This window comes from Monodelphis domestica, chromosome 3 (assembly GCF_027887165.1).
Source record: "Monodelphis domestica isolate mMonDom1 chromosome 3, mMonDom1.pri, whole genome shotgun sequence".
Classification (NCBI taxonomy): domain Eukaryota; kingdom Metazoa; phylum Chordata; class Mammalia; order Didelphimorphia; family Didelphidae; genus Monodelphis; species Monodelphis domestica.
Genome location: NC_077229.1, coordinates 264,170,885 through 264,196,421, shown reverse-complemented (window position 1 = coordinate 264,196,421; position 25,537 = coordinate 264,170,885). Strand labels below are relative to the sequence as shown.

Genomic DNA, 25,537 nt, shown 5'->3' with positions numbered 1-25,537 from the left:
AAAACCTTTCTTGTGGGGGTAGCTCAGTAGATAGAAAACAAGTTCTGGAGAAAGAAGATCCTAGGTTTAAATCTGACTTCAGACACTTCTAGCTGTGTGACCCTGGGCAAATCACTTCACCCTAGTTGCCTAGCCCTTTCCATTCTTCTGCTTTAGACGCAATCTATAGTATTGACTCTAAGATGGAAGGTAAGGGTTAAAAAAAAAAAAAGGCCTTTCCTGGTAACTGAATTTGAGTTTAAACATCCTTCCCTTTTAGCCTCTTTTACCCTGAGCCTAAAATCACAATCACTTAAGAGAACAGGTTTGAGAAGATGGGTTGGTTGGTCATTGTCCTTTGTACTTGAAGAAGACCAAAATGATCACTACCATAGTGTGTATGACTATGACTGATCAGATGAGCTCAGAAGGCTCTACCCAAGGTCAGGTACACATATAGCCTGTATGAACTATGGATGGAGATGTCTCTCAATTTGCCCATCTTGTGTTTCTCTTGAGCTACTGCAATTCTGCTCTGCTCAGAATCTATCACCTTCTTCGATATGGGCATGCCATGCTGGGCAGTCCTGTGCCAATGACTCCTGTGTCTCCCAACGTCAATGCCAAAGTTCTTCAGAGAGACCTTTAGAGCATCCTTCTGACTTCTGTGTGAGCACTTGCCTTGTGTAAGTTGTCCATAAAATAGGCTTTTCAGCAAACATTCATTTGGCATTTGAACAATGAGAAAATAAACAAGAGCTGAAAGAAATTAACTGTTATTTCCTACGAAACAGACTGTCTCTTCTTGGATTTTGAAGAGTAAAATGGAGACAGTTGTCAAATTACACTGTGAATCATGTCCAAAAGTTAATTTGTGATTTGGTTGTTTAGAGCTTGAAACAAATTTTGACATTTTAGAAAATGTTATACATGAAACAATTTCCAAAGGCCTTCTTAACTTGCAACATACATGAACTATAATACTACCACTATGGGACCTACCTCCCACATGTAGCACTGTTTCGATGAGAAAGTGTGGTCTAATTTCCAATTTAGAATATAGAGAATACTTGCACTACACACATAGAGAGGGCTAGATTGTTATTGTTCAGTCATTTCAGTCTTGTCCAACTCTTCATGACCCCTTTTTCAGGTTCTCTTGACAAAGATATTGGCTTGCCATTTCTTTCTCCAGATCATTTTACAGTTGAGGAAACTGAGGCAAACAGATTTAAGTGACTTGCCATGGGACACCCATTTAGTGACTGAGGTTGGATTTGAATTTGGGTTTTCTTGACTCCAGACCCAGTGCTCTATCCACCATGCCACCTAACTGCCCGAGATAGATCTATCATAGTCAAAACATCAGCCATGAGAACTTTCATTCCATGTTTTCAGGAGCCAATGCTCTTCTCATCTCAAGCTTCTCATAGTGGCTGCCACTGCCTGAGGTTGGGGTAGGGTTAAAGACATTGTTATGGTGGAAAGGAAACTCTATAAGGGAAGGTCTAATGCTGAGTAGTTAGGATGGGAATGGCTGGAGTTATAGAGTAGAAATGGCAAGAAAGGTTTAGAAGAAAATGTAGTGAAGGAAAGGAATTGGAGTGGAGTTTTGATTTTTCTAAAAAAAAAAAAGATAATTAATGGTTGTGCTGAGACAGAAGTTTCCCCCTTATTGGCAGCTTTTTTCTTTCCCTCTAACTGTAGGCCAGACTCACCATTGCTATTGCAGAAGTAGGGGGTTGAGACAGTGAGGAGCCAGGATAAGGAAATAAGAGATATCATCAGGGTTCTTGGAAGCTGATGAGACAGGGATTTTCATGGAAATCTATAGTACATCAGAGAAAGAAGCTGCCTAATAGGTTCCTTTATCTTCATTCTCTCTCTTTGCCAACCCACCCTCTATATAACTAACTGCCAAAATAATCTTTCTAAGGCACAGGTCAGAACTTGCCATTCCCTTGCTCAGAAACGTTCAATGGATCCCCATTGCCTATAAGATCAAGTAAAAACTTCTTAGGTTGGCTTTTATGGTTCTCTATGTCAAGTTTTCACCTACCATCCCAGCATTATACCACATTACTCTTCTGGATATAGTCTTTTCTAGCCAAAGCAGCCTATTTCTCAAGCGTGATGCTTCTTTTCCCACTTCCATGCAATTTCAGAAGCTTGGAACATGTTTCTTCCTCATTTCTACTTTTTAGAATTCTCATCTTCTTTCAAAGATCCATTCCAGGACCATTTCCTATATTTTGTTTATCAGCTCAGTTGTTGGTCTGCATATTTGTTTCAACCCATTAAAATGTAAATTCTATGAAGGCCAAGACTTTCCTGGTATAATCTTTGTATTCCTACCACAAACATGGTGCCTTGCTGTAAGTGCATAAATACCATAACCATGCCAGAGTCTCCAAGCAGTGCATACAAAAGGATAGACATGTCCAGAGCTGACGTACTAAATGTGCTGTCTATTGAAACATGCAGAACCCATAATGGTATCGAGGATTTTCAGAAAATAGTCTCAAGACCCTTAATTAGGTCTTCAGCCATTTTAAATGACTCTGATTTTGATTTCTGCATATGTAATTTAAATGGCAAATAGCCCTAATGACAACTTTTCCAACCTTGCTTTGGTGGGAGAGAACCAAAACTTGGTTCCACATCAGCAGATGATACATCCTTTTAGAGCATCCATTGACTGCTTACATACTGCAGACATTCTTTCACGTTCCGTTTATTTTAATGTTATGCTTACAGCAGTAGGAATGGTAAGTGAAGTGAAGAACAAGGAATAAATGGTCTCGTCTTTCCTCTTTACGTAGTGAGCCCTGCCTTCGCAACCTAGTCCTGATAGTCCTTTAGAATGTTTGCGTTTGTAATCTTCCTCTCCAAGGCATGTAATTATTTCTTTGACTTTTAGGGTTTGCAGTTTTGGGGGGTGGGGAGCGCAAGGGCTTTTTTTGCCTCTAATGATTAAAGACAGACAATTTCAAGAAAAGAAGATCTTCCTGTGTACTCCTTTGCCACTGGTCACTTATCATCTGTGACTCAAGCCACTTCTAGTGGTTGAAGTTAAGGAAGTTAGGTTGGTGAGGTAGGGATGGGGTACAAATGATGAGGAAATGTCCCCTCCTTCTTCCTCTCCCCCAACCATGTTGGAGTTTGGAATAGAATCTGTGTTCTATTGGTTTGAAGAACTCCAGAGAGAGAAGATCCCCTCCCCTACTGACAGTTGCCTTTTTTTTCCCTATGGTCTTAGAGAGTTGCCTAGAGTACTGAAAGGTTAAATGACTTGCCCTAATTGTGTCATAAGAAGTCCCACATCATGTGCTTCAGAGCCATATCTCTAGGGGCTACTGCATGCCCTCGCAAGGTTAATCAGTGAAACCAGGTTGAGAGAATGGTTGAGAGAAGAGGCAACTAGATAGCATAGCACATAGAACACCAGTTCCAGAATTCGTAGGACCTGGGTTTAAATGTGACCTCAGACACTTCCTAGCTCTGTGACCCTGCACAAGTCACTTAACCCCAATCATCTGGCCCTTGCCACTCTTCTCTCTTAGAATTGATACTAAAACAGAAAGTAAGGATTTAAAAGAAATAAAATACAATGAATGAGAGAGAAGTTGCACATAATTGCAGTTGGGCAGACCTGCCTCCTTTTCCTTGTTAGTATGGGAAGAGCTGTTTTAGTTGTGCATTACTCTTCATAACCCCATCTGGGGTTTTCTAGGCAAAGACACTAGAGTGCTTTGTCTTTTCCTCCTCTAGCTCATTTTACAGATGAGGAAACTGAGCCAAGCAAGGTTAAGTAACTTGTCCTGGGTCACTAAGCTAGTAAATTTCTGAGAGACCAGATTTGAACCCGAGTTATGAATAGATTGTCTGTATGTTATCTTCTCAACACTTTAATAAGTGGATCCATCCCTTCCCAAAGTCATTGTCTATCTATCTAATTAGTAAAGCATAGGACGGGCAAGATTTGCCGCAGCTTACCATGTTCAAAAAGTGACTGTTGCCATATTCCTTAGGCAACCAAAGTCTAGTGGCAGCCTCTGTTGATGTTTATAGATTTATGACATTAATGTATCTTAGAATTTCTCACGAAGCATGCTTAAGGAGAGATTCAGATAAAAGGTAGCTCACTTGTACAATAAATAGAAGGAAAATATTCTCTCAAGTGCCATAGGATCACAGATCAAGAGCCATAAGGGACATCAAAATGGACTTGTACAGTCTCTTCATTTTACAGATAAGGAACTCATCATTTAGAAATTACAAAGAAAAACAAAGGCCCCAAGGAATTCTGATGAAAAAATCAAGTCGAGAGGGTCTCCCAGTGCTACAAGTCAATTATCTTTCTTGCAAGAAAAAAATAAACAAAACTCTTGCCCTCTTGGAGGATTGTGAAGAAGAAGCAAGGACCAAAGCTTTAGAGATCAGAGATGATTAAGGTTATGTTGGCTAGGCGGTACAGTGAATAGTATAGAAGTGAGAAAAACCCAAGTTCAAATTCTAGCTTAGTCATTAGCTATATGACACTGGGTAAGTCACTTTACCTCTTTCTCTTCTTCTTCATCTATAAAATGGGGGGGGGGGGTAATAATAGCGTCTATACTCCAGGGTTGTTGTGAGAATCAAATGAGATTCTCACATAAATATAGAAAATATATAAAACACTGCAAGCTAAAGTTTTTGCTTTAAGAAACTCCATTAAATGCTAGCTCCCTAGCCTGACTCTTTTTAACAGCTGAGGCCAAAAGGGGTTAAGAGACTTGGTCTAGGGCAGAGTTGATATTCACACAAGTTGTTTCACTCCAAGCTCTGCATCATATCATCTAGATACAGAATCGAAGAGAGTAAGCAAGAAGGGACCTCAGAGGCCATCTATTCTGACGCACTCATTTTACAGATGAAGAAACTGATGGTCAGGGAAGTTACATAACTCATCCAAGCTCTCAAAGTTAGAAGAATTTGCACTCAAGTCCTCTGACTCAAGAGCTAGTATACTTTTCACTCTGCTATCAGTAAGCAGTCAAGAGACAAGCATGCCTTCAAAGCCACCAAATTTCCTTGCTTTGTACTTTTGAAATAACTCATCCTGGGGGAAGGGGTTGAGAGTGGGAAGAGAAATATAGGGGGGCATAAGTAAAGGCACTCCCAAGTGACAAAGGAGAAACACTTCAACATTGGCCCCTAATACCCTCTGGCAAAAACACACAGAATGCTCCCCCTCACACCACCCCCAACCTTAAGTACTTAGCTAATGGAATCTTGTAGCCAGTGAGGCTTTTCCCTCTTGTGAGAATGTCTGCATGATGTACTATAGGTTGGAGAAATACCAGGAGAAATACTGCAGGAGGTACAATTGCCAGACAAGAATGATTGCATCCTTTCTTTGGGGGCACTGGGGAGTCCACTGGCTTCAGAGGAGGCCCTTCTAATTGCTCTGCAGTTGTCAGGTCCCTCTAGGAGGGGAAGTTCTTTTCCAGTTGGTCAATGTGCCAGTGTATGAACTAGACCCCCAGAGACAAAGGGGGCACAGTGGAGTTTCTGATTTCTTCAGTGGCAGAAAGGGCATCTATGGGGAATGCATTGGTAGTTCCCCTCAGTATGACATTGCTCTTGAGTTGAAAGCAATAAGCTCTTCTCATCTTTTTTTTTTTTGGCTAAACCCCAATACAGTGAGATCACATTTCAGAAATAAGATAAAACAGTGATTCATCATAACAGACAAGCCCAAACTCAAAAGGTCTCCACCACCTCCCCAGCAGCTTTTCTCCATCCCCCAGAGATGCCTTTGTTTTCAGGTCTTCTTTCCTGATTGGGGAGCCCCTCACCTGAACTATCTCACAGGCCACTCAGATCATTTGCACTTCACTCTTGGCTCCACTCACACCCAAGACCTTTCCACGTCCTTCCTATCAGCCTTCCTCCTCACTCCCCTACCCCACTGCCTAGTTCTCCAGTTCCCCATCATATTACGTCTTCTCCCCATTCAAATATAAGTTCCTTGAGCATAGAAGCTATCTTCTTTGTTAACGTTTGTATCCCTACTGTTTAGCACAGTACTTGGAATATATACGTCATTAATAAATGTTTTATCTATCAAGCCAATGATTACTAAGTAGTCTAGAATGGCTGTATCCTCATTTTGGGCAAGTCCAAAGTCATGGATCGCCCTTTTCCAATGGCCAATGAGGTAGCTTATCAAAGGTCTTTGGGGAGGTGGGACATTGAAGAAACTGAATATTCCCAAGAAAGTTTGAATGACTTTTAGGTTTTGCAGGGAAAACCCCAGTGTCTCTATAGTATATTTTGTATCAAATGAACCATCTATTGGTAGAGGGGCTACCAGCAGCATTGATAGTGACACTAGGATCATTTCCCATTTCTTTGGTTTTGGCCAGGCATATATCCGATGTTTTCTAACAGTATAAGATTTCTCGGGGTCTTTCTGATGGTCCATATGCTGTGTATCTCATAATCAGAACTTTTAAAATATGTACCACTTCTGAGACCCTAGAAATCAGGGTCCTCACTAATGAAAGAAAAGCCATTTATTGAGTACTTGCTGGGCACCAGGCACCATACCAAACACTGGAGATGTAAATAGAAGGAAGGAAGATAGCACCTGCCCTCCAGGGGATTGAATTCTAATAGACTAAGGTAATATCACCAGAGCAGAGGAGGAGGGGGGACAGGAGTACATGTGTGGCAATCAGACTTGCAAATAACTGGCGTGCATGCGCATGTGTGTGTGTGGGGTGGGGGTGTGGGGGGGATGGGGGTGTGTGGGTGTGTGGTGACCTTACCTCTCCAGGAAAAAATAAGATAAAAACACTAAGCATTGGAAAGTTCTGGGTTTAAAATAAATAAATAAACTAAGTCTGGAGCTACCTAGATATTGATTTGGAAAGTTTCTGCCACCTAGTTTTTCCTTTATATGTTCCTTATCCTGGTACTTTGTATCAGAATTCTCACATTTAAAAAAGTGTGTGTGTATGTGTGTGTGTGTGTGTGTGTGTGTGTGTGTGTGTGTGTGTTCTTATGGTCTACAGTGTGTAGTAGCAGGGAATGGAAAGCAAAGATGGAGCAGATGCTAGAATTAGGTACTCAGTTTTGATGACAGAAACAAAGGAAGCTAAGTAAGCTACAGGACCAAGGAAGGTCAGGTGGCCTGGTGTTTTTAGTCAGGATCAGTGAAAGTTTGAAAATCTGGCAAAAGAGGGCAGCTGAGTGGCTCAACGAATTGAGAGCCAGGCCCAGAGACAGGAGATCCTGGATTCAAATCTGGCCTCAGACACTTCCCAGCTGTGTGACCCTGAACAAGTCACTTAACCCCCATTGCCTAACCCTTACTGCTCTTCTGCCTTGGAACCAACACAAAGTATTGATTCTAAGGCAGAAGGTGAGGGTTTTTTTTTTTAATCTGGAGAAATTCAAAAGTACTGATCACTTGAACTGGTTTAGAGGAGTAGGAATCTAGCATAGGTGCATCAAAAGTGAGATTTGAACCTAGGTCTTATGACTCCAGGACTAATGGTCTCTCCACTACTGCCTCCCTATCAATAATCAGAAAATTCAGGGGTAGCTGGGTGACTCAGTGGATTGAGAGCCAGACCTAGAGATGGGAGGTCCTAGTTTCAAATCTGGCCTCAGACACTTCCAGGCTGTGTGACCCTGGGCAAGTCACTTTACCCCCATTGCCTAGCCCTTACCACTCTTCTGCCTTGGAGCCAATACACAGTATTGATCTAGAAGGGAAATACTATTTTTAAAAAACATTCATACAAATTCTTCGTAAGTGAAGCATGGATGGTAAAAAATCATGTCATGATGTGCTATCTTCCTTGCCGGGTCTTCTCTGACCAAGTTACCTTCTCTGCTCAAAAAAGCCTTTCAGTGATTTCCTATTGAACCCAAAATAAAATACAAAACTCTTTCCCCATCCACAATATGCTTCTAGCACCAGTTCATTCTTCTTCACTTTTTCTGGATCCCTAATAGCCTAGCTGTTTTCCACATTTAACCTTCTATCTCCCCTCTCCACATATTTGTCCATGATGCCCTCCTGACAGCTAAGGAATGTAATAGATAAAGTACTGGGCCTGGAGTCAGGAAGACCTGAGTTCAAATCTTTCTCAGATATTTCTTGGCTGTAGGACCCTAGGCAAGTCACTTAACCTCTGCCTGACTCAGTTTCCTCAATTGTAAAATGGAACTCCAAATGGTAAAAAGGAAGAACTCATAAAGAATAAGAATCATATTGCACAGTAGCATCCCCACCACAAAAATGTAACAAGGATTCACAGACAGATGCATGGGCAAAAAGTAAAAAAAGAAGGACTTTTTGAGCAATAGGGGAAAAAAATGGGAAGCACTTATATTACTAAAATAACAAATAATAATAAATAATAAAGGGGGGTAATAATAATAATAGCACCTACCTCCCAGGGTGGACATGAGAATCAAATGAGGTCATATTTGCAAAGTAAAAAGCCCAGTTCTGTTCCTAGCACACAGCAGACAATAAAAGTTTATTTCCTTTTGCCGTCCTTCCTATCCTTAGAATGCATTCCCTCATCTTGAGTTTTCAGAATCCTCTTCCCTCAAGGCTCAGCTCAGATGTTACATCTCCACGTAGTGTTCCTTGATCCATTCTCTCCCACCTTAAATAAGTTACTGAGCATTTTTTCTGCCTTTCCCCTTTGGCCCTTCACTCTCTCCTGGGTATTATATTCACTTGTGTTCGTGTAGCTTCCCCGAACCCCTAAGTTCAAATTCCTTGAAGTCAGGGACTTTGCTTTTTATCTTTGAACCCCCAGCACCTACCACAGTGCTTTGCACATAGTAGTAGTGTTTGTTTGAAGTGAATATATCTGGGGCCCACAGATTGTCGAGAACAGATGATACATCGGTTAGGACTCCTGTATCCTATTTGCTTCAAGGGAGGTTTCAGTTTCTCTTGAAGCTCTTCATGTGAATTCTAGTTAGTTAGCTGAGTAAATCACAAAACTCAGTGCTGGAAAGGACCTTGAGAGGCATCTAAACCTGTCTGTTACTGAAGAAATACCCTTCCCCTCTCTGCTGGTTTTTCACCCGTGAAAATATGAAGTAGATGATCGAATGGTTTCTGAGATTCCTTCCAGCGTCAAGCCTACGATACCCCGATCGTCTATGTGTAGCATTCCAGACTGAGTGGACATTCTGTGACCGCATGATGAGGAACTTGCTCCCACCAGGATTGCCCATCCACTTTGGACAGCTCCAACTCAACTCTTCAAAAGTACCAGAAGCACCCACTTCAAAACAAGGAAAAGCTCACAGTCTGGCATAGACAATTTATTTGGCCATTAACCATAATGCCTGAGAGGGGAGTTGAATGAGTGAAGTAAAATTCCATGCTTATGTTGTTTACTCTCTTTGTAAACAGGCATGGTCCAAGCAGACCTTCAGGGTGACTGACTTTGATTGCTGTGAACAGCTCTGGACAAGAAAAGAAAAGAAAAGAAAAGAAAAGAAGAGAAGAGAAGAGAAGAGAAGAGAAGAGAAGAGAAGAGAAGAGAAGAGAAGAGAAGAGAAGAGAAGAGAAGAGAAGAGAAGAGAAGAGAAGAAGAGAAGAGAAGAGAAGAGAAGAGAAGAGAAGAGAAGAGAAGAGAAGAGAAGAGAAGAGAAGAGAAGAGAACCCTATCCCAAAGCAAAATGTTGGGGCATGTTGGTAACAAGCAAGACTCCACAACAGCTTTCCCTGGCCAAAGAATGTAAATAGGAACAATCACAGATAGACACCTGGAAAGACCTTTGAGCAATGCTGACAAAGGTGGGAAGCACTCCTTTTACTAAAAAGATAAGATGTGATAGTGCAAAGGTGGGAACATCCAAGGAAAAGTGAGGAAATACATCCTATCAAAGCTACAAGTAATATACTGAGTACAACTAGGGTGAAATAATCAGGGCTTTGTCCCAGAAACTGCATAGGGCTTGCACTTCTTCAGAAGCATAGAAATAACTTCTCTGAGCAAAAATGATTATTTAATATTTAATTTAAATGATTATTTAATATTTAAAACTACTAAGGAAAGTATACATGAAATCCCTCTGCTCTCCTCTCCTTTTCTCCCTTCTCTTTTCTCCCATCTCCTCTCCTTTTCACTCCTCTTCTCTTCCCTTTCTTCCCCCTGTCCCTTGAGATAGAGAAGAAGCAGCTTTCCCAACAAGAGCTTTGGAATGCCCCAGGGTCTCTGTCCATAGAGTTCAGCCCATCCTCTTCTCCCACCATAGAAGAGGACGTGTCGTCTTCCCATATTTAAGATACTATTTCAGCAGAAGATTATTTTGCAACTGAAATTATAGGGCAAGCATTGAAGGTAAGTAATGCAAAAATGAGTAAAGAACTTTGATGATTGGAGTCCAATCTTCAATGAATAAGAGCCCAATCACAGCCAGATTCCTGGCTCTGATTCTTACTGCATGATCCAAACAGATCATTTCTCTGTGCCTCGGTTTCTCACCTCTAAAGTGGAGAAATGATACTTGAAAATATTGCACAAGGTTTAAAGGTAAGCACTTTGTAAAGTATAAAACAATTTAGAAATGTGAGTATTACAATGCGAGCATCTTACAGAGTTCAGAGATAGAGACAGCTTTTATGTTTCAGAGTGACAAATTTAGGTTCAAAAGCCCCAAACCTACAACCAGAAATGGGTAAATAAAAGGTTATCTTTACCAGCCTCCAATTCCAGACATCTCATCCCCAATTTCCCTAATTTCCTCTTTACCTGAAATCATGCACAAGGGAGGTTGGAGAAAAACACTGTTGTTCTTCTAGTAGATAAGGCAGGTAGGTGGAGTCAGACCTGAGTTCAAATCCAACCTTATGTAGTCCTGGACTAGTCACTGCCTGCCTCAATTTCAGCATCTATAACATGGGGATAATAATAGCACCTACCTTTTTGAGTCATTGTCGGGATCAAATAAGATAATATTTATAAAATGCTTCATACAGTGTCTGGAACATAATAAGATCTATATTGAATGATTGCTTCCCCTGCCTCCCTCCTCATTCCACACGTAATTAAGAAAGACATTCATAGGTTTGTCTTTATCTGTTTAATTTAATGAAATCTTTTAACTCCTCTGAACACCTTCCCATTTGTAGAATGAGGGAGGCTGCCCCATCCTATTTGAAGGTGCTTGAATTCTCTGGAGGATAATAGTTGCAGCATTATTTAATCTTATAAGATCATAATTATAAATTATATGCTAGCCTCCTCCTACTCTTCTGCATATTTAATCTTCATTTTAAAAGTTGGGGGGGGTGGATGTAGTAGGTGCTTGACATATATCATTGCACACTAATCCTAAAAGTAATGCTAGGATTGACGCCTTTTGGAAAGGTGGGGTGGTTAGTGCAAAATTTAATCTAATGGATAAATGTATTAAATCTCAAGAGGTCAGTTCAATATTCTTTAAAGAGAACTGGCCTCTAGCCTAAGTGAAAATGCTTAGCCATCCTTGAGTGAGGAAGGCTTGTACTGGAAATGTTGTAATGTTATATGATTATTCCAGGATGTCCTATTTATTGCTGCTCACTCATCTGCCATATCCATTGTAATGTTTTAAACAAATTTTGCATCTTGGGTAATGGAAAAGGCTATGTGTGTGGAATTTAAATTTAATTTTCTTGATTGAATAGAGTAGTTAATGGCTTAATCCTGAGCCCTGTACACTAAAATTGAATGGCACAAGGCCATCCAAATTTATGGAAAAGACCTCTGGGTTTGGAAGAACATTGAGTTTTTGACCTGAAGGAGGAATTGAAGACTTCACTTTTATAGGTGAGTTGAATGAGAATTATAGATTTAGTCAAAGTTTCATCAGTGTGATTTAGTGGCTAGAATAATAGACTTGAAGTTGAGAATGACCTAGTTCAAATCCACCCTCTGAGACTTACTAACTGTGAGACTCTGGTCAACTTACTTAATTTCTCTAATTTTCAGGCAATATCCTTATAAATCTACTAAGTCATAGGCAGTCTGTGATCTGCTCTGGTAGGGGATCCTCATATGGACAGAATTCCAGATCTTTCCTTCACATATTCAACTAAGAATGTTAGTATGCGAAGGGCAAGGAATTTATAAACCTTTGAAAATATATGAAACAATTCTCTTCCTTCTAATGTAGTTTTTCCACATTTCCACAATTTTTCCCAGTTTCTTATTCTTTGCTGCTTTGTAAAAATGGTAGCATCATGGGGCTCTACGCTCCCTTTCAGTTTTTAAGATTCAAATACTTTCATTTTAAGGATGAAAAAAAAAGGGTCAACCATTAAGCAATTTTCCCAAGGGCACAAGAAATTAGTATCAAAACTGGTGACTAGAATTGCCATTCTGATTCCTTCTACCATACTGTACCATATTGATAGAGTTTAGATCTCATGAGAGTTTGCATTTTCAGCCCTGAATTTGAGAAATTTTAAGAAATAACCCCTTTACTTGTCTCAAATCATCTCACTGGTATTGTTCAAACAAGGCAAGTAAATGATATGAAAAATCCTAATCACAAGGGACTTCTAGTTAATATGGAAGCCTGAAGAAGTAGTAGAAGAAGAAAAAGTAAACTGCCCAGTTTTCACATACTGACTTTAGCAAAAATTCCAAAAATAGTACCAAACTGAATGAAGCATTGAGAAATGCAAAAAGAAACTATAAAAGTAATTTCTTCCAGCCTTGAATTATGCAAAATATCAGCCAGAGGTTCATAGGTATTAGAATGGGGGTCCAGCAGAAAAATCAACATCAGTACAGGAAAACAAGAGAACATCTTCCCAAAATGCCCCAAATATAGTCCAAGTTGGAAACATCTAAGAGTAACAGCAATTAATCTGGGAGAGCAGAGCTCAGACTGGGATAAGACAGACCTCTGGGCATCAGAAAACTATGACAATATGACTTGAAATCCCACAGAAAACCCTGAAGATTCAGCATTCTGAACTTCAAAAATATAGTGTCCCCCAAATCTACCAACCCTCTGAGCACAGATATACATACCTGAGGGTTTCAGAGGCCAATGCAAGAATCTGGATGACTCAGAGTGACCAATCATAGCAAACCAAATGAAAAGTGCAGGATGGATATGGAGACTAGCCCTGACACAAAGACCTAATTCAGAAATGAAGACTACAGTAATGAGTAAACAGAAGAAACTGACCACTCTAAAGAATTTTTAGAGATCGAGAGATCCAATACCCATAAGATTCAAATATCCAATACAAAAGAAGTAACTTCACAACATCTGCCTACATTTGAGAGGGAAAAAAAAATAATTGGACACAAGAATGTCTGGGAGAAACCAAGCAAGCTATTTAAAAAAAAATAAAAATAAAGTTCTCGAGGAAAAGAATTGGAAAGAGAATAAACAACTTAAAACAGAAAGTAGTAGATGATACCTAAGTAATTCTCTGAAAATTAGAAAAGAATAAATCAGTGAATCCATGAGACTACAAGAAATATTAGAACAAAGTCCTGGATACTACATTTTAAGAAATCATAATTGAAAGCTACCCAGGCTTATGAGAACTAGAGGGTAAAGTGAAAATAGAATGAATCCATGAGTCACCTCCTGAAAGAAATCCCAACAGGAAAAAAATCTCAGGAATATCATAGCCAATATTTAGAGTTTCTAGGTAGAAGAAAAAGTCTACAAACAGTAAGAATTCACAGTCAAAGTTACATAATTAGTAGCCCCAGTTACAAAGGAGAGGAAATCTTAGAATATAATATTCCAAAAGGTAAAGGCTTACAACTAAAAATAGCTTAGCCTGCAAAGTTGATTATGATCCTACAGGAAGAGAAAGAACCTTTAATAGAATAGACAACTTTCAAGATGAGTAGATAGTCCAAAGTTGAGCAGAAGTTTTGAAATTCAGACACAAATCAAGAGAAACTGAGAAAGATAAATAGATCTGAGCAATCAGAAGGGGCTTAGATAATGTTGAAGAAGTGCTAACATTCTAATATGGAGAGGAAAATAATTGTCCTCCTTGACTTTTTTTTAAAATATATTTTATTTGATCATTTCCAAGCATTATTCGTTAAAGACATAGATCATTTTCTTTTCCTCCCCCCCACCCCCCATAGCCGACACGTAAGTCCACTGGGCATTAGATGTTTTCTTGATTTGAACCCATTGCTTTGTTGATAGTATTTGCATTAGAGTGTTCATTTAGAGTCTATCCTCTGTCATGTCCCCTCAACCTCTGTATTCAGGCAGTTGCTTTTTCTCGGTGTTTCCACTCCCATAGTTTATCCTTTGCTTATGAATGGTGTTTTTTTCTCCTGGATCCCTGCAAGTTGTTCAGGGACATTACACTGCCACTAATGGAGAAGTCCATTACGCTCGATTATACCACAGTGTATTAGTCTCTGTGTACAATGTTCTCCTGGTTCTGCTCCTCTCGCTCTGCATCACTTCCTGGAGGTTGTTCCAGTCTCCATGGAACTCCTCCACTTTATTATTCCTTTTAGCACAATAGTATTCCATCACCAACATATACCACAGTTTGTTCAGCCATTCCCCAATTGATGGGCATCCCCTCGTTTTCCAGTTTTGGGCCACCACAAAGAGCGCAGCTATGAATATTTTTGTACAAGTCTTTGTGTCTATTATCTCTTTGGGGTACAGACCCAGCAGTGCTATGGCTGGGTCAAAGGGTAGATATTCTTTTGTTGCCCTTTGGGCATAGTTCCAAATTGCCCTCCAGAATGGTTGGATCAGTTCACAGCTCCACCAGCAATGAATTAATGTCCCTACTTTGCCACATCCCCTCCAGCATTCATTACTTTCCTTTGCTGTTATGTTAGCCAATCTGCTAGGTGTGAGGTGATACCTCAGAGTTGTTTTGATTTGCATCTCTCTGATTATAAGAGATGTAGAACACTTCTTCATGTGCTTGTTAATAGTTTTGATTTCTTTATCTGAGAACTGCCTATCCATTTCCCTTGCCCATTTATCAATTGGAGAATGGCTTGATTTTTTGTACAATTGATTTAGCTCATTATAAATATGAGTAATTAAACCTTTGTCAGAGGTTTCTATGAAGATTTTTTCCCAATTTGTTGTTTCCCTTCTGATTTTAGTTATATTGGTTTTGTTTGTACAAAAGCTTTTTAGTTTGATGTAGTCGAAATTATTTATTTTACATTTTGTGATTCTTTCTATATCTTGCTTGGTTTTAAACCTTTCCCCTCCCAAAGGTCTGACATGTATACTATTCTGTGTTTACCCAATTTACTTATGGTTTCCTTCTTTATGTTTAAGTCACTTACCCATTTTGAATTTATCTTGGTGTAGGGTGTGAGGTGTTGATCCAAACCTAATCTCTCCCACACTGTCTTCCAATTTTCCCAGCAGTTTTTATCAAATAGTGGATTTTTGTCCCAAAAGCTGGGATCTTTGGGTTTATCATATACTGTCTTGCTGAGGTCGCTTTCCCCCAGTCTATTCCACTGATCTTCCTTTCTGTTTCTTAGCCAGTACCAAATTGTTTTGATGACTGCTGCTTTGTAATATAGTTTTAGGTCAGGGACTGCAAGGCCCCCATCATATGTGTTTTTTTTTTATTATTTCCCTGGATATCCTTGATCTTTTGTTCTTCCAAATGAACTTTGTTATGGTTTTTTCTAAATCAGTGAAGAAGTATTTTGGTAGTTCAATGGGTATGGCACTAAATAGATAAATAAGTTTGGGTAGGATGGTCATTTTTATTATATTGGCTCATCCTATCCATGAGCAGTTAATGTTTTTCCATTTGCTCAAGTCTAGTTTTAGCTGTGTGGCGAGTGTTTTGTAGTTGTGTTCATATAGTTCCTGTGTTTGTCTTGGGAGGTAGATTCCTAGGTATTTTATTTTGTCTGAGGTGATTTTGAATGGGATTTCTCTTTCTAGTTCTTGCTGCTGAGCTGTGTTGGAGATATATAGAAAAGCTGATGATTTATGTGGGTTTATTTTGTATCCTGCAACTTTGCTAAAGTTATTGATTATTTCAATTAGCTTTTTGGTTGAATCTCTAGGATTCCTCCTTGACTTTTAATGTCTCCCAAAGTCATAAAAGGCATTCAATAAAATCAGAACAAAGGATTTGGGATTTGTTCAGCCTTGATAGATTTGGGAGAGGAACGAAAAGGGAGAGTAAAAAGAATATACTAGGATAGAAAGATAAGTCAAATTTACTCTTTCTCAAAATTAGAGTACATAAGCATGTATAAATGTAAAGGGAGATGTTTGTGGAGAAGGCATTAAATAAACTTCACTCTTTTCTGAACCAGACAAAAAAGAGAACAGGGGATGTAGAGAGAAGGAGAGACAGAGACAGGCAGGGTTGGGTTAAGAGGGGATGGGTTAAGAGAGAGAGAGATATGGGAAAAGGAATAATCACAGGCAACACAAATTTTAATCGCAAGAGAGTGGATCCTGAAGGAGGAAAAATATGAGTAAGAACTATTAGGATCTGAATAAAGGGGAAAGAGTAGGAGTAATAAAACCAAATTTGCTACAATTATGGCTTAGTAGCCCTGAGCATATTTTTGCATTCACCACTGACTTCTTTCTTATAAAGTGGAGGTCAAAGAGCAAAGAGAGAAAGAAAGGATAAGAAGGGATGACAAATGAAAATACCCAATTAACAATAACAGAAAATGTTACTTTTGAACTCACCCATGAAACAAAATAACCTAGCAAAATAGATTAGCAGAATCCAACATTTTGTTGTTTATAAGATAATCCGGAAGCATAAATATTCACACAGTTAAAATAAGTAGATAAAGCAAAATGTATTATGCTTCAAGTGAATCAAAAAAATCATGACTAGAAATCATAATTCTAGACAGGCAACAGTGAAAATAAACATGTTTAAAATAACAAAACTACATTATGCTGAAAGGTATCCTACGCAAAGAAATAATATATAATTAATATACATGTATCAAATGGAATAGTACCCAAGTGCTTTGGTAAAAATTAAATTACAGAGGAGAATAGCAATATGATAATAGGTGGAAGACCTCAATATTGACATTTAAGCACCAGATAAATATTTTTTAAATAAATTAAGGAATTGAATAAAATTTCAGACAAATTAGATATCCTAGCTCTTTGGTAATTGATGGAATAGAAAGGAATATGTCCTTTAGATGTGTAGGGTATCTTTACAAAAATCAGGCAACATAAATTGAAAACTTCTGCACAGATATTATCTTTGAAGTTAAAATTAAAAGGGGAAAAATGTTAGGGGCTATGCCTATAATTTCATTGGTATTGGGAGGAAGAAAATAAGCCTTAATATAACACCTACTATTTGGCAGACACCATGCTAACCACCTTTAAAGATCTCATTTGATCTTCACAAAAACCCTGAGAGATAGGTGCTATTATTATCCCCGTTTTGTAGTTTAAGAAACTGAGGCAAAGAGAGATTAAATAACTTGCCTGAGGTCATACAGTAAGTGGTTGAGTCTGTATTTGAACTTTTCCTAATTCTAGGACCAATATTCTATCCACTGGGACACATTGCTCCTAAATGAAGAAGCTCCTTCTACTAAAGCAAGTTAGCACCTTCCCTGTAACTTGAAGTCTTAATTGCCCAGAGAACTGAGAGGTTCTACCTCTTCTCCATCATATTGATGAAAATGACAGTTTTTGGAGATATTGGAGGATAGGAATGGGCATGCTATTGGTGGGGCTGTGAATTGGTCCAGCAGTTCTGGAAAGTAATCTGGAAAGTGTCTAGTCTTGTAACTTCAAGAAGGTATAGCATGATCAATGACCATACCCCAATAAACCCATCTCAGCAAAGGGGCTAAACCAGATTGAGGATAACTGAAGGTTGTAATAGTTAAATTAGTTTCTCTAATAAAAGTATTATATTTTATGAGGTTTATTAAAGATTATTAGAAATCAAGGATAAAGAAATACAAAATAAGAAAAGCACATGCCTAGGGCACATTAGCCCATTCACAGCCTACTCACTACATTTTGCCTGTCAGGTAGAGAGACATATGTGCTTAGAAGCAGAAGAAGAGAGGCTCTTGGGAGGCAGAGAGCCCTTTAAATACTAAATTGTGTTCTCTCACTCAGGTGAGGACTCAGGTGAGAATATAGGGAATTCTGTGAAGTACCAAGGACTTCTGGGAATTGAAGTCTGGGGTTCAAATCTCCATTTTTACAAGGTCCATAAGCCCATCAGTGAGTTAGAGGGTATCCACCCCAAGCATGTGAAGACTTCCCCTTGCCGAAGAGGTAGAGGAAAACAATTTGTTCCACTGGACATGAAAGCAACTAAAGCAGGCACGGTGAAGCTATTAGGGTTTGGTCAGACATAGAAGACGCCAAGGTCATCTTCTGCATCCCAGGCCATGGTCCTGACTTTTGACTTGCCTCTGGACTTGGATGACTCTGAAAGAGAGTGAAGTTGATGACTTTGTGTAACTCTGCCTATCAAATACAATTCATGCACAAGTCAAGACATTACTTTTTTATATCATTGGTCCTCTTTGAAAACAGGACAAACAACATGTCCTATAGGTGAGCACATTCTCTGTCTCTCCAACTTTGTGGATGTTTATGCCTAAAAAAGAGGGTCCTCTGACTAGAATCACCACAGTTTGTCTGAGAAAGTCAAAGCAGATACCCTCAATCTATCAATGGCAATAACAATAACTGACAAAAGAATTGGCAGTCTTGAGTTAGAAGTTCTTTATTAATTTGTTATTAATTTGTTGGGAGACCACTTTTTAGGTATGCACTAGTGGGAATTCTTTTAGTATACGAGTAAATGACTCCCAAGATCTCTTCCAAATCTCAGATACAATGATTCTCTGAATAAGGTAAAAGTCAGTAGATTTGGAATTAAAGGATATGAGGTCAAGATCTGAATCTGCCATTTACCCCTGTACACCTTAGACAAATCATTTAGCTTCTCTGATCCTAAGTTTCCCTATCTGTAAATGAGGTAATTAGATTGAATTATTTCAAAGGTCCCCTATATCTCTAGATATTATGATGCTATTTTTGAGTTGGCTACTGTTCATAATACTGTGCACCCACCATTTCACTCTTTGGACAACTGGCTTACTTTGTGATGCTCTATCTCTAGGAACAGATGAATCTCTCTAGACTGACTTCATCACTTCTAGCAGTTTGGTGCCTACTTTCCCTCCTGTTGTGTTGAGTACTGTCTCTGTGTTCTGTCCAGCACTGAGAAATCAGGCCATTGGCTCAAGGGATCAAGGGATGGTTTGCCTGGTCAGGGCTAAGTAAGGATGGACAGATGGTTCAGGGTTTCTTCCCAGGGCCATGATAGTCCTTTTGTTATAGAAAGACAGGTGAATACACTTTATAGGAGAATGTTTAATTGTAGATAAATTTCTATGACTATGCCAGTCTTTCATGTTGTGCCTGAGACAGCAGATCTGAACTAACTCTTTTTTTTTGAAAATTTTATTTAATTAGTTAATTTAGAATATTTTTCCATAGTTACAATATTCATGTTCCTTCCCTCCCTTCCCCCCAACCCCCTCCAGTAGCTGATGCGCAGTTTCACTGGGTTTTACATGTGTCATTGATCAAGACCTATTTCCATGTTGTTGATGTTTGCACTAGGGTGATCATTTAGAGTCTGCATCCTCAATCATGTCCCCATTGACCCATGTGATCAAGCAGTTGTTTTTCTTCTGCATTTCTACTCCCACAGTTCTTCCTCTGAATATGGACAGTGTTCTTTCTCTTAAGTCCCTCAGAATAGTCCTGGATCATTGCATTGCTACTAATGGAGAAGTCCATTACCTTTGATTGTACCACAGTGTATCAATCTCTGCATACAATGTTCTCCTGGTTCTGCTCCCTTCACTCTGCATCAATTCCTGGAGGCCTTTCCAGCTGAACTAACTCTTGATATTTAGACTGAGGCTAAGGAAGGGCTTTCAATAGCTCACATTCACTTCACTCTGATAGGATTATTCATTCACATTTATGTAGAGCTTCACAACAACCTTGCAAGTTTGCAAATATTCTCAGTTTTTTTACAGATAAGGAAAATAAAGAATAGAGATTACATAACTTATCCAGTGACACCAGTCTTTGTGTCCAACTTAAAACTCACACTCAGAATCTTGGCATTGGAATCCATATATAAACAAAAAATCTACTCTATAATCTAACAAGTGGTCCCCCAGCCTCCATTTGCAGTTCTCCAGGGAAGAACCCACTAACTCTTAAAGTTACTCACTCCACTCTTGAGATAGCTTTGGTTAGAAGGAAGTTGTATTCCTTATATTTATACTATAGATGCCTCTCTGAAATGTCTACCTATTATTCCTTCTTCTATCCTCTGAGGTCAAACAGAAAAGGCCTAATTTTTCTTCCTTTCATATGGCTGAAGAATGTTCTCATGTCCCTTCTGCCTAGTCTTCTCTTCTCTGGAATAAGCACCCCACCAATTTCTCTGACTAGTCCTTGTAAGACATCATGATCTCAAGACCTTTCATTGTGCTCATTACTGCCCTCTACAGCTTATGATGTCTATAGCTTATCAATATCATTCCTGAAATGTGGAGCCCAGAATTAAACAGAACATTCCAGTTGTTATCTGACCAAGAGAGTCACAGAATCATTGCTTGCTTTTCTGCACACTAGTTGTCTCTCAGTGAATCATAGGATCACACAAACTCCTTAGCCTCCTATCCATCTGTACTATATGTGTGTATACATATATATATATATATATATATATGTGTGTGTATGTGCATCTTATATGAACAACTGTCTATGTGTTATCCTCCCATTGCAATATGAAACCCTGGAAGATAGGGATAGTGATTTGCCTTTCTTGTTATCCCCAGCACTTAGCAAAGACACTGGTATATAGTGTTATTAATAAATATTTGGTAACTGAGACAGATATTTCTGATCAACACCTGGTATAAACTATTGACTCCTTGAGCTTGCAATGCACCAGCCCCCTTACCCCCTTATGATGAATTCAAATCTCATGATTCCTGAGTTGTTAAGGGGCACCCGACCCCATAGATCATTGTTCTTTACCAAACAACTTCAGCTTCCCCCAGTTATTAAAAAACTGGCTCAAAATAACATTTCTGGATTGCTTGCCCTCTTTTCTTCCACTGCCAGGAGTTTGAAAGTGAGTTATGCAATCAGCTAACAGCTGACCAAGAAACCATACTCAATTGGCTGAGAAAATGATTTTAGCTACTGTTCTTAGTTACGTTTGAAGACCTATCAGTTTCACTATATCAAATTTGTAATTGGGGAAATGGCATGAGATTAATTATGGAAATACTGTTCAATTCTTGTGATCACTCATCAGGCAACCACACTAAGACTCCAATAATAATTGTATGGTAGCATAAACATTGCTCTGAGTCTTGACCAAGTAGATTTAGACTTTTAAAGAGGATTTGATTAACATTGCCTTTTAAATTAGTTTAATATTTAAGGAGAGGATTTAGTTTGGATTTTGCATTAATGTTTATCAAATTATTATTGATTTTCTATCCAGGACCAATATCTAGACAAGATAGTTTCCCTTTGAAGGTTCCTTTAAGATACTTGCCATTAAATTCAGGTTTTATGATATCAGCGAAGTAGCAACTCCTTTGCAATCTATGACCCTTCCTTAGAAAGATCTTTCATTAGAACTTTCCTCAGGGAAAAGTTGGGAGCAGTTTTTAAATCCCAAAGATTTGGGGTTTTTGTCCTTCTACTATGGTTGTTGCCACTTTTTTTTTATTCATCTGTCTAATGTTGGAACAGGGAGAATTAATGAGCTCTTGTTTGATGCAGGTAGGGTTGGACTCTTGGGCAAAGTTGTTAGTGTGTTCTTTTCTACCTTTTCTCCCTCTCTACCTCTAGATTTTGTGTCTTCTTGTTGTCCCTTCCAATATCCCCCACCTAGCTTTGTAGGGAAACTGTGTTCCAGGGACATTAAAGGAATCGATACATCCCATATGTCTAAAAACTATATCATTTGCTCTTCTACACTAAGCTGCTTGAATCTAGTCCATAAAATATAGGAGAAGCTGGCAGGCTATCGGAGTTAGTGAACTCAAACTGAATTATACCGTGATGCTATTTCAGAGAGAACTTTAATAAGAGAGCATCAAGGGTTGGGGACCAGGTAGAACCATTGCACTTCTTGGAGTGATATAATTGTGGTTTGACGCTCCACACTTTTAGCCATTTTGTCTTTGTGTGAGCTAATGGTCACCAGTCCTCTGGGAAGGGCAGCCAAGAGTAGGAGAGATAGTTGTGTCCCTGGCATTTTCTGTGTGGATCGTTACCTGTTTATCTATGCTTTAAATATGCTGCTTATCGAAGTTTATCCATCACTTGTTAAGTGCTTGGATAAAAATACAGGGGAAAAATATTTAGGCAAAATTTGTTGGTATTTCCAACCCCTATGTCAGGGGAATGGAGGGATGAAGTATCCTTTTCTATTTTTCTAATGCTACTCCCCATCCCTACCCCGAGACATAAGGTATTCTTTCCCTAGTTTTTCCCATACCACCTGACTTTATCTTTTTTTCATAGTGCCTCTTTTTTCTTAAACTCTTACCTTCTGTCTTAGAATCCATACAAATATTGATTCCAAGACAGAAGAGCAGTAAGGGCTAGACAATTTGGGACAAATGACTTACCCAGGTAGGAAGTGCTGGAGGCCAGATGTGAACCCAGGACCTCCCATCTCCACATCTGGCACTCCATCCACTGAGCCACTTAACTGGTCCCATAAGGCCTCTATTTCTTTATCAAAAGTTACCTTCAAAATCAGAACTCATTTTTCAAGATAATAACTAGTTAATCTGATTTATTTAATTTAACCAAAGACTCAGACTAATGCCTCCAGGATGGAGACTTACGGAGCCCTTTTTGGAACTGCTCATTCGCCTTTGTTGTCACCCAACACTGTCACCCCAATCTCACCTGTGACTCATGGTAGCATGTGCAATGGTGACTGTAACCTAGCAAAACCATCTTGGCAGATGAGCTAAACCAGGTTGAGGGTAACTGCTAGGATTGAAACTCATCAGTGAGTTAGGGGAGATGTGAACCCCAAGCAAATGAAGACTTTCCCCAGTGGAATGGGTGGATGGCAATGCTTTGTTCCAGTGGCCATGAAGGCCATGAAGCAGGCACTGTGGAGCACCAAAGCTTAGTCAGACTTCAAAGATGCCAAGGACATCCACTGCATCTTGGACCATGGTCAGTCATCCTGACTTTTGTCTTGCTACTAGGCTGACAACTTTGTGCAGCTCTTCCTCACTTAAATCCAGTTCATGGGGGCAGCTGGGTGGCTCAGTGGCTTGAGAGCCAGGCCTAGAGATGAGAGGTTCTGGGTTCAAATCTGGACTCAATTACTTCCTATCTGTGTGATCCCAGGCAAGTTCCTTAACTCCCATTGCCTAGCCCTTACCACTCTCCTGCCTTGGAACCAATACACGATATTGATTCCATGATGGAAGATAAGGGGTTTTAAAAAAATAAACAAATAAACAAAAAAATAAATAAATCCAGTTCATGCACAAGTCAAGACTTCACCTGTGATGTCATTGGTCCTTTTTTGAAAGCAAAGGACAGACAAGAAGCAACTCAAAGGCAATATTCCAATTGAGGATTTCATACTAGTGAGGTAGAGATCTAAAAGGCAAGCAAGCTTGTCTTTGGGCCACTGCAAAATTGTTCCATGTTCAGCTGCTCACTCTATCCATGTGTATGGTGGGTTCTACATCTGCTCGTTTTTGAGTATAAACTCCTTGAGCGTAGGACTCCTGTCTTCATCCTCATATGCCCCTCAGCACAGTCAGTGATGGTGGAAAGAATTAATCCCAAAAAAACAGCATCATAGATCTGAGCATGAAGAGACTTTAGAAGCCATTTAAAAGTTCAACCTATTCAATACGGCTGTTAACTTAATCTTCCTAAAACTCAGTAGTTACATGAGCAGAGCTCTGCCGCCATTCTCATTGCTGCCTTCCTGAACTATTACGATGGTTTGCCATCTGATCTGCTTCTGTTCTGTCCTACCTGCCCTCCAGATCACCCTACATGCCACTGCCATCATCTTCCTAAAACATAGCACTGATTTTTTTTACTACTTCTCTTAAATCCATTGTCCTTCGAGAGCCTGAAGGTATTTATGTCTAAAGTTCTCAGCATGACATTCAAAGCCCTCGATGGTCTAGCCCAGACATAATTTTCCAACTTTAGTTTCTAGTACTCCTCTTCACAAATCCTATCCAGCATCCAAACTAGAGTTTGGTGTTCCTGAATTATTGTCTGTACTTCTTTACCTCGGGACTTTTTACTTAAAACATCCCCTTTGACTTAAATGCTCTTCCTGATTTCTCTAATCTTGTCTGTTCTTGAAGGTTCATTCTAATTGCTTCCTCTTCTGTGGAGGCTTCCCTGATGCTCTCATCTGCAATGAACCTTTTCGTCCTCTGAAATGAGCACTTCATACCTCTTTTTGAACATCTGTGTCCTACCTTTTATTCTAATTGTTTATCTTCATATCTTATTTCTCTCTTCTGGATTATAAGCTGCATGAGGGGAGACACCATGTCTTAGTCATCGTGGTATTTCCAAGAATGTCTTGTCCACAGAAAGCTCTCCATAAATAGTTGTGGGGTAGACTTGAATTGATAACTTAAGATAGAATGTGCGAATGAAGTAAATCATGTCTTTCTTTTCACATGTAATGTTTTAGATTCTAGATAAAATTGAAGATGTGCAGGAGTTCATTTACAGTAAGGAGCCTGAACTGCTAAAAGCCTTGATCCCTGTCCAGACCATGCATATCACCATAATTGTTGCTCATCTCAGAACCAAGCAAGACGTGCAAAAGTAAGAACCATATTAGTTTGTCTACAAAGTGGATTTGATTTATACAGTGTTTATTTTTTCCCAAACCTCACTCCATTTACATAAGATATTTAAATAAATGTTTTTATATGTAACAAAAATTATCCTTTTCTACTCTTAAAAATCCTATTTAGTATTTTTAATTCACTAGATTTTTAGGATTAGAATATGTAAAAGATACCTATGTGCCTGAGTTAGAGAGCTTAGCACTTAACTGAGTTAATAGGAAAGGTCTTTAAATAAAGGACAACAATTATTTATTAAGGACTTGCTATGTTCCAGGCTCTGTGTTAAGTTCTTTACAAGTATCTCATTTGGTGGCAGCTGAGTGGCTTAGTAGATAGAGAGCCAGACCTATAAATGAGAAGTCCTGAGTTCAAACCCAGCCTCAGACAATTACTTCCTACTTGTGTGACCCTGGGTAAGTCACTTAACCCAAAATGCCTAGCCTTTACCACTCTTCTGCCTTGGAACCAATACTTAGTATTGATTCTAAGATGGCAGGTAAAGGCTTAAACAAATAAATCTCTCATTTGATCCTCACAACAGCCTTGGAAGGTAAGTGCCATTATTATCTCTATTTTTTACAGCTGAGGAAACTGAGGTAGATGGAGGTTTAAGT

General features: G+C 39.2%; 1 protein-coding gene across 3 annotated transcripts in view; it reads left to right on the top strand.

Moving 5' to 3' along the window:
- LOC103098366 (cilia- and flagella-associated protein 53-like) overlaps positions 1-25,537 on the top strand; it is a 95,302-nt gene that overhangs the window by 30,619 nt on the left and 39,146 nt on the right. For all 3 annotated transcript variants that reach the window (XM_007487688.3, XM_007487687.3, XM_056823690.1), the window contains one exon: positions 24,761-24,897. In XM_007487688.3, coding sequence (XP_007487750.2) covers positions 24,761-24,897 — 137 coding nt within the window. The remainder of the gene's footprint in view (positions 1-24,760; positions 24,898-25,537) is intronic.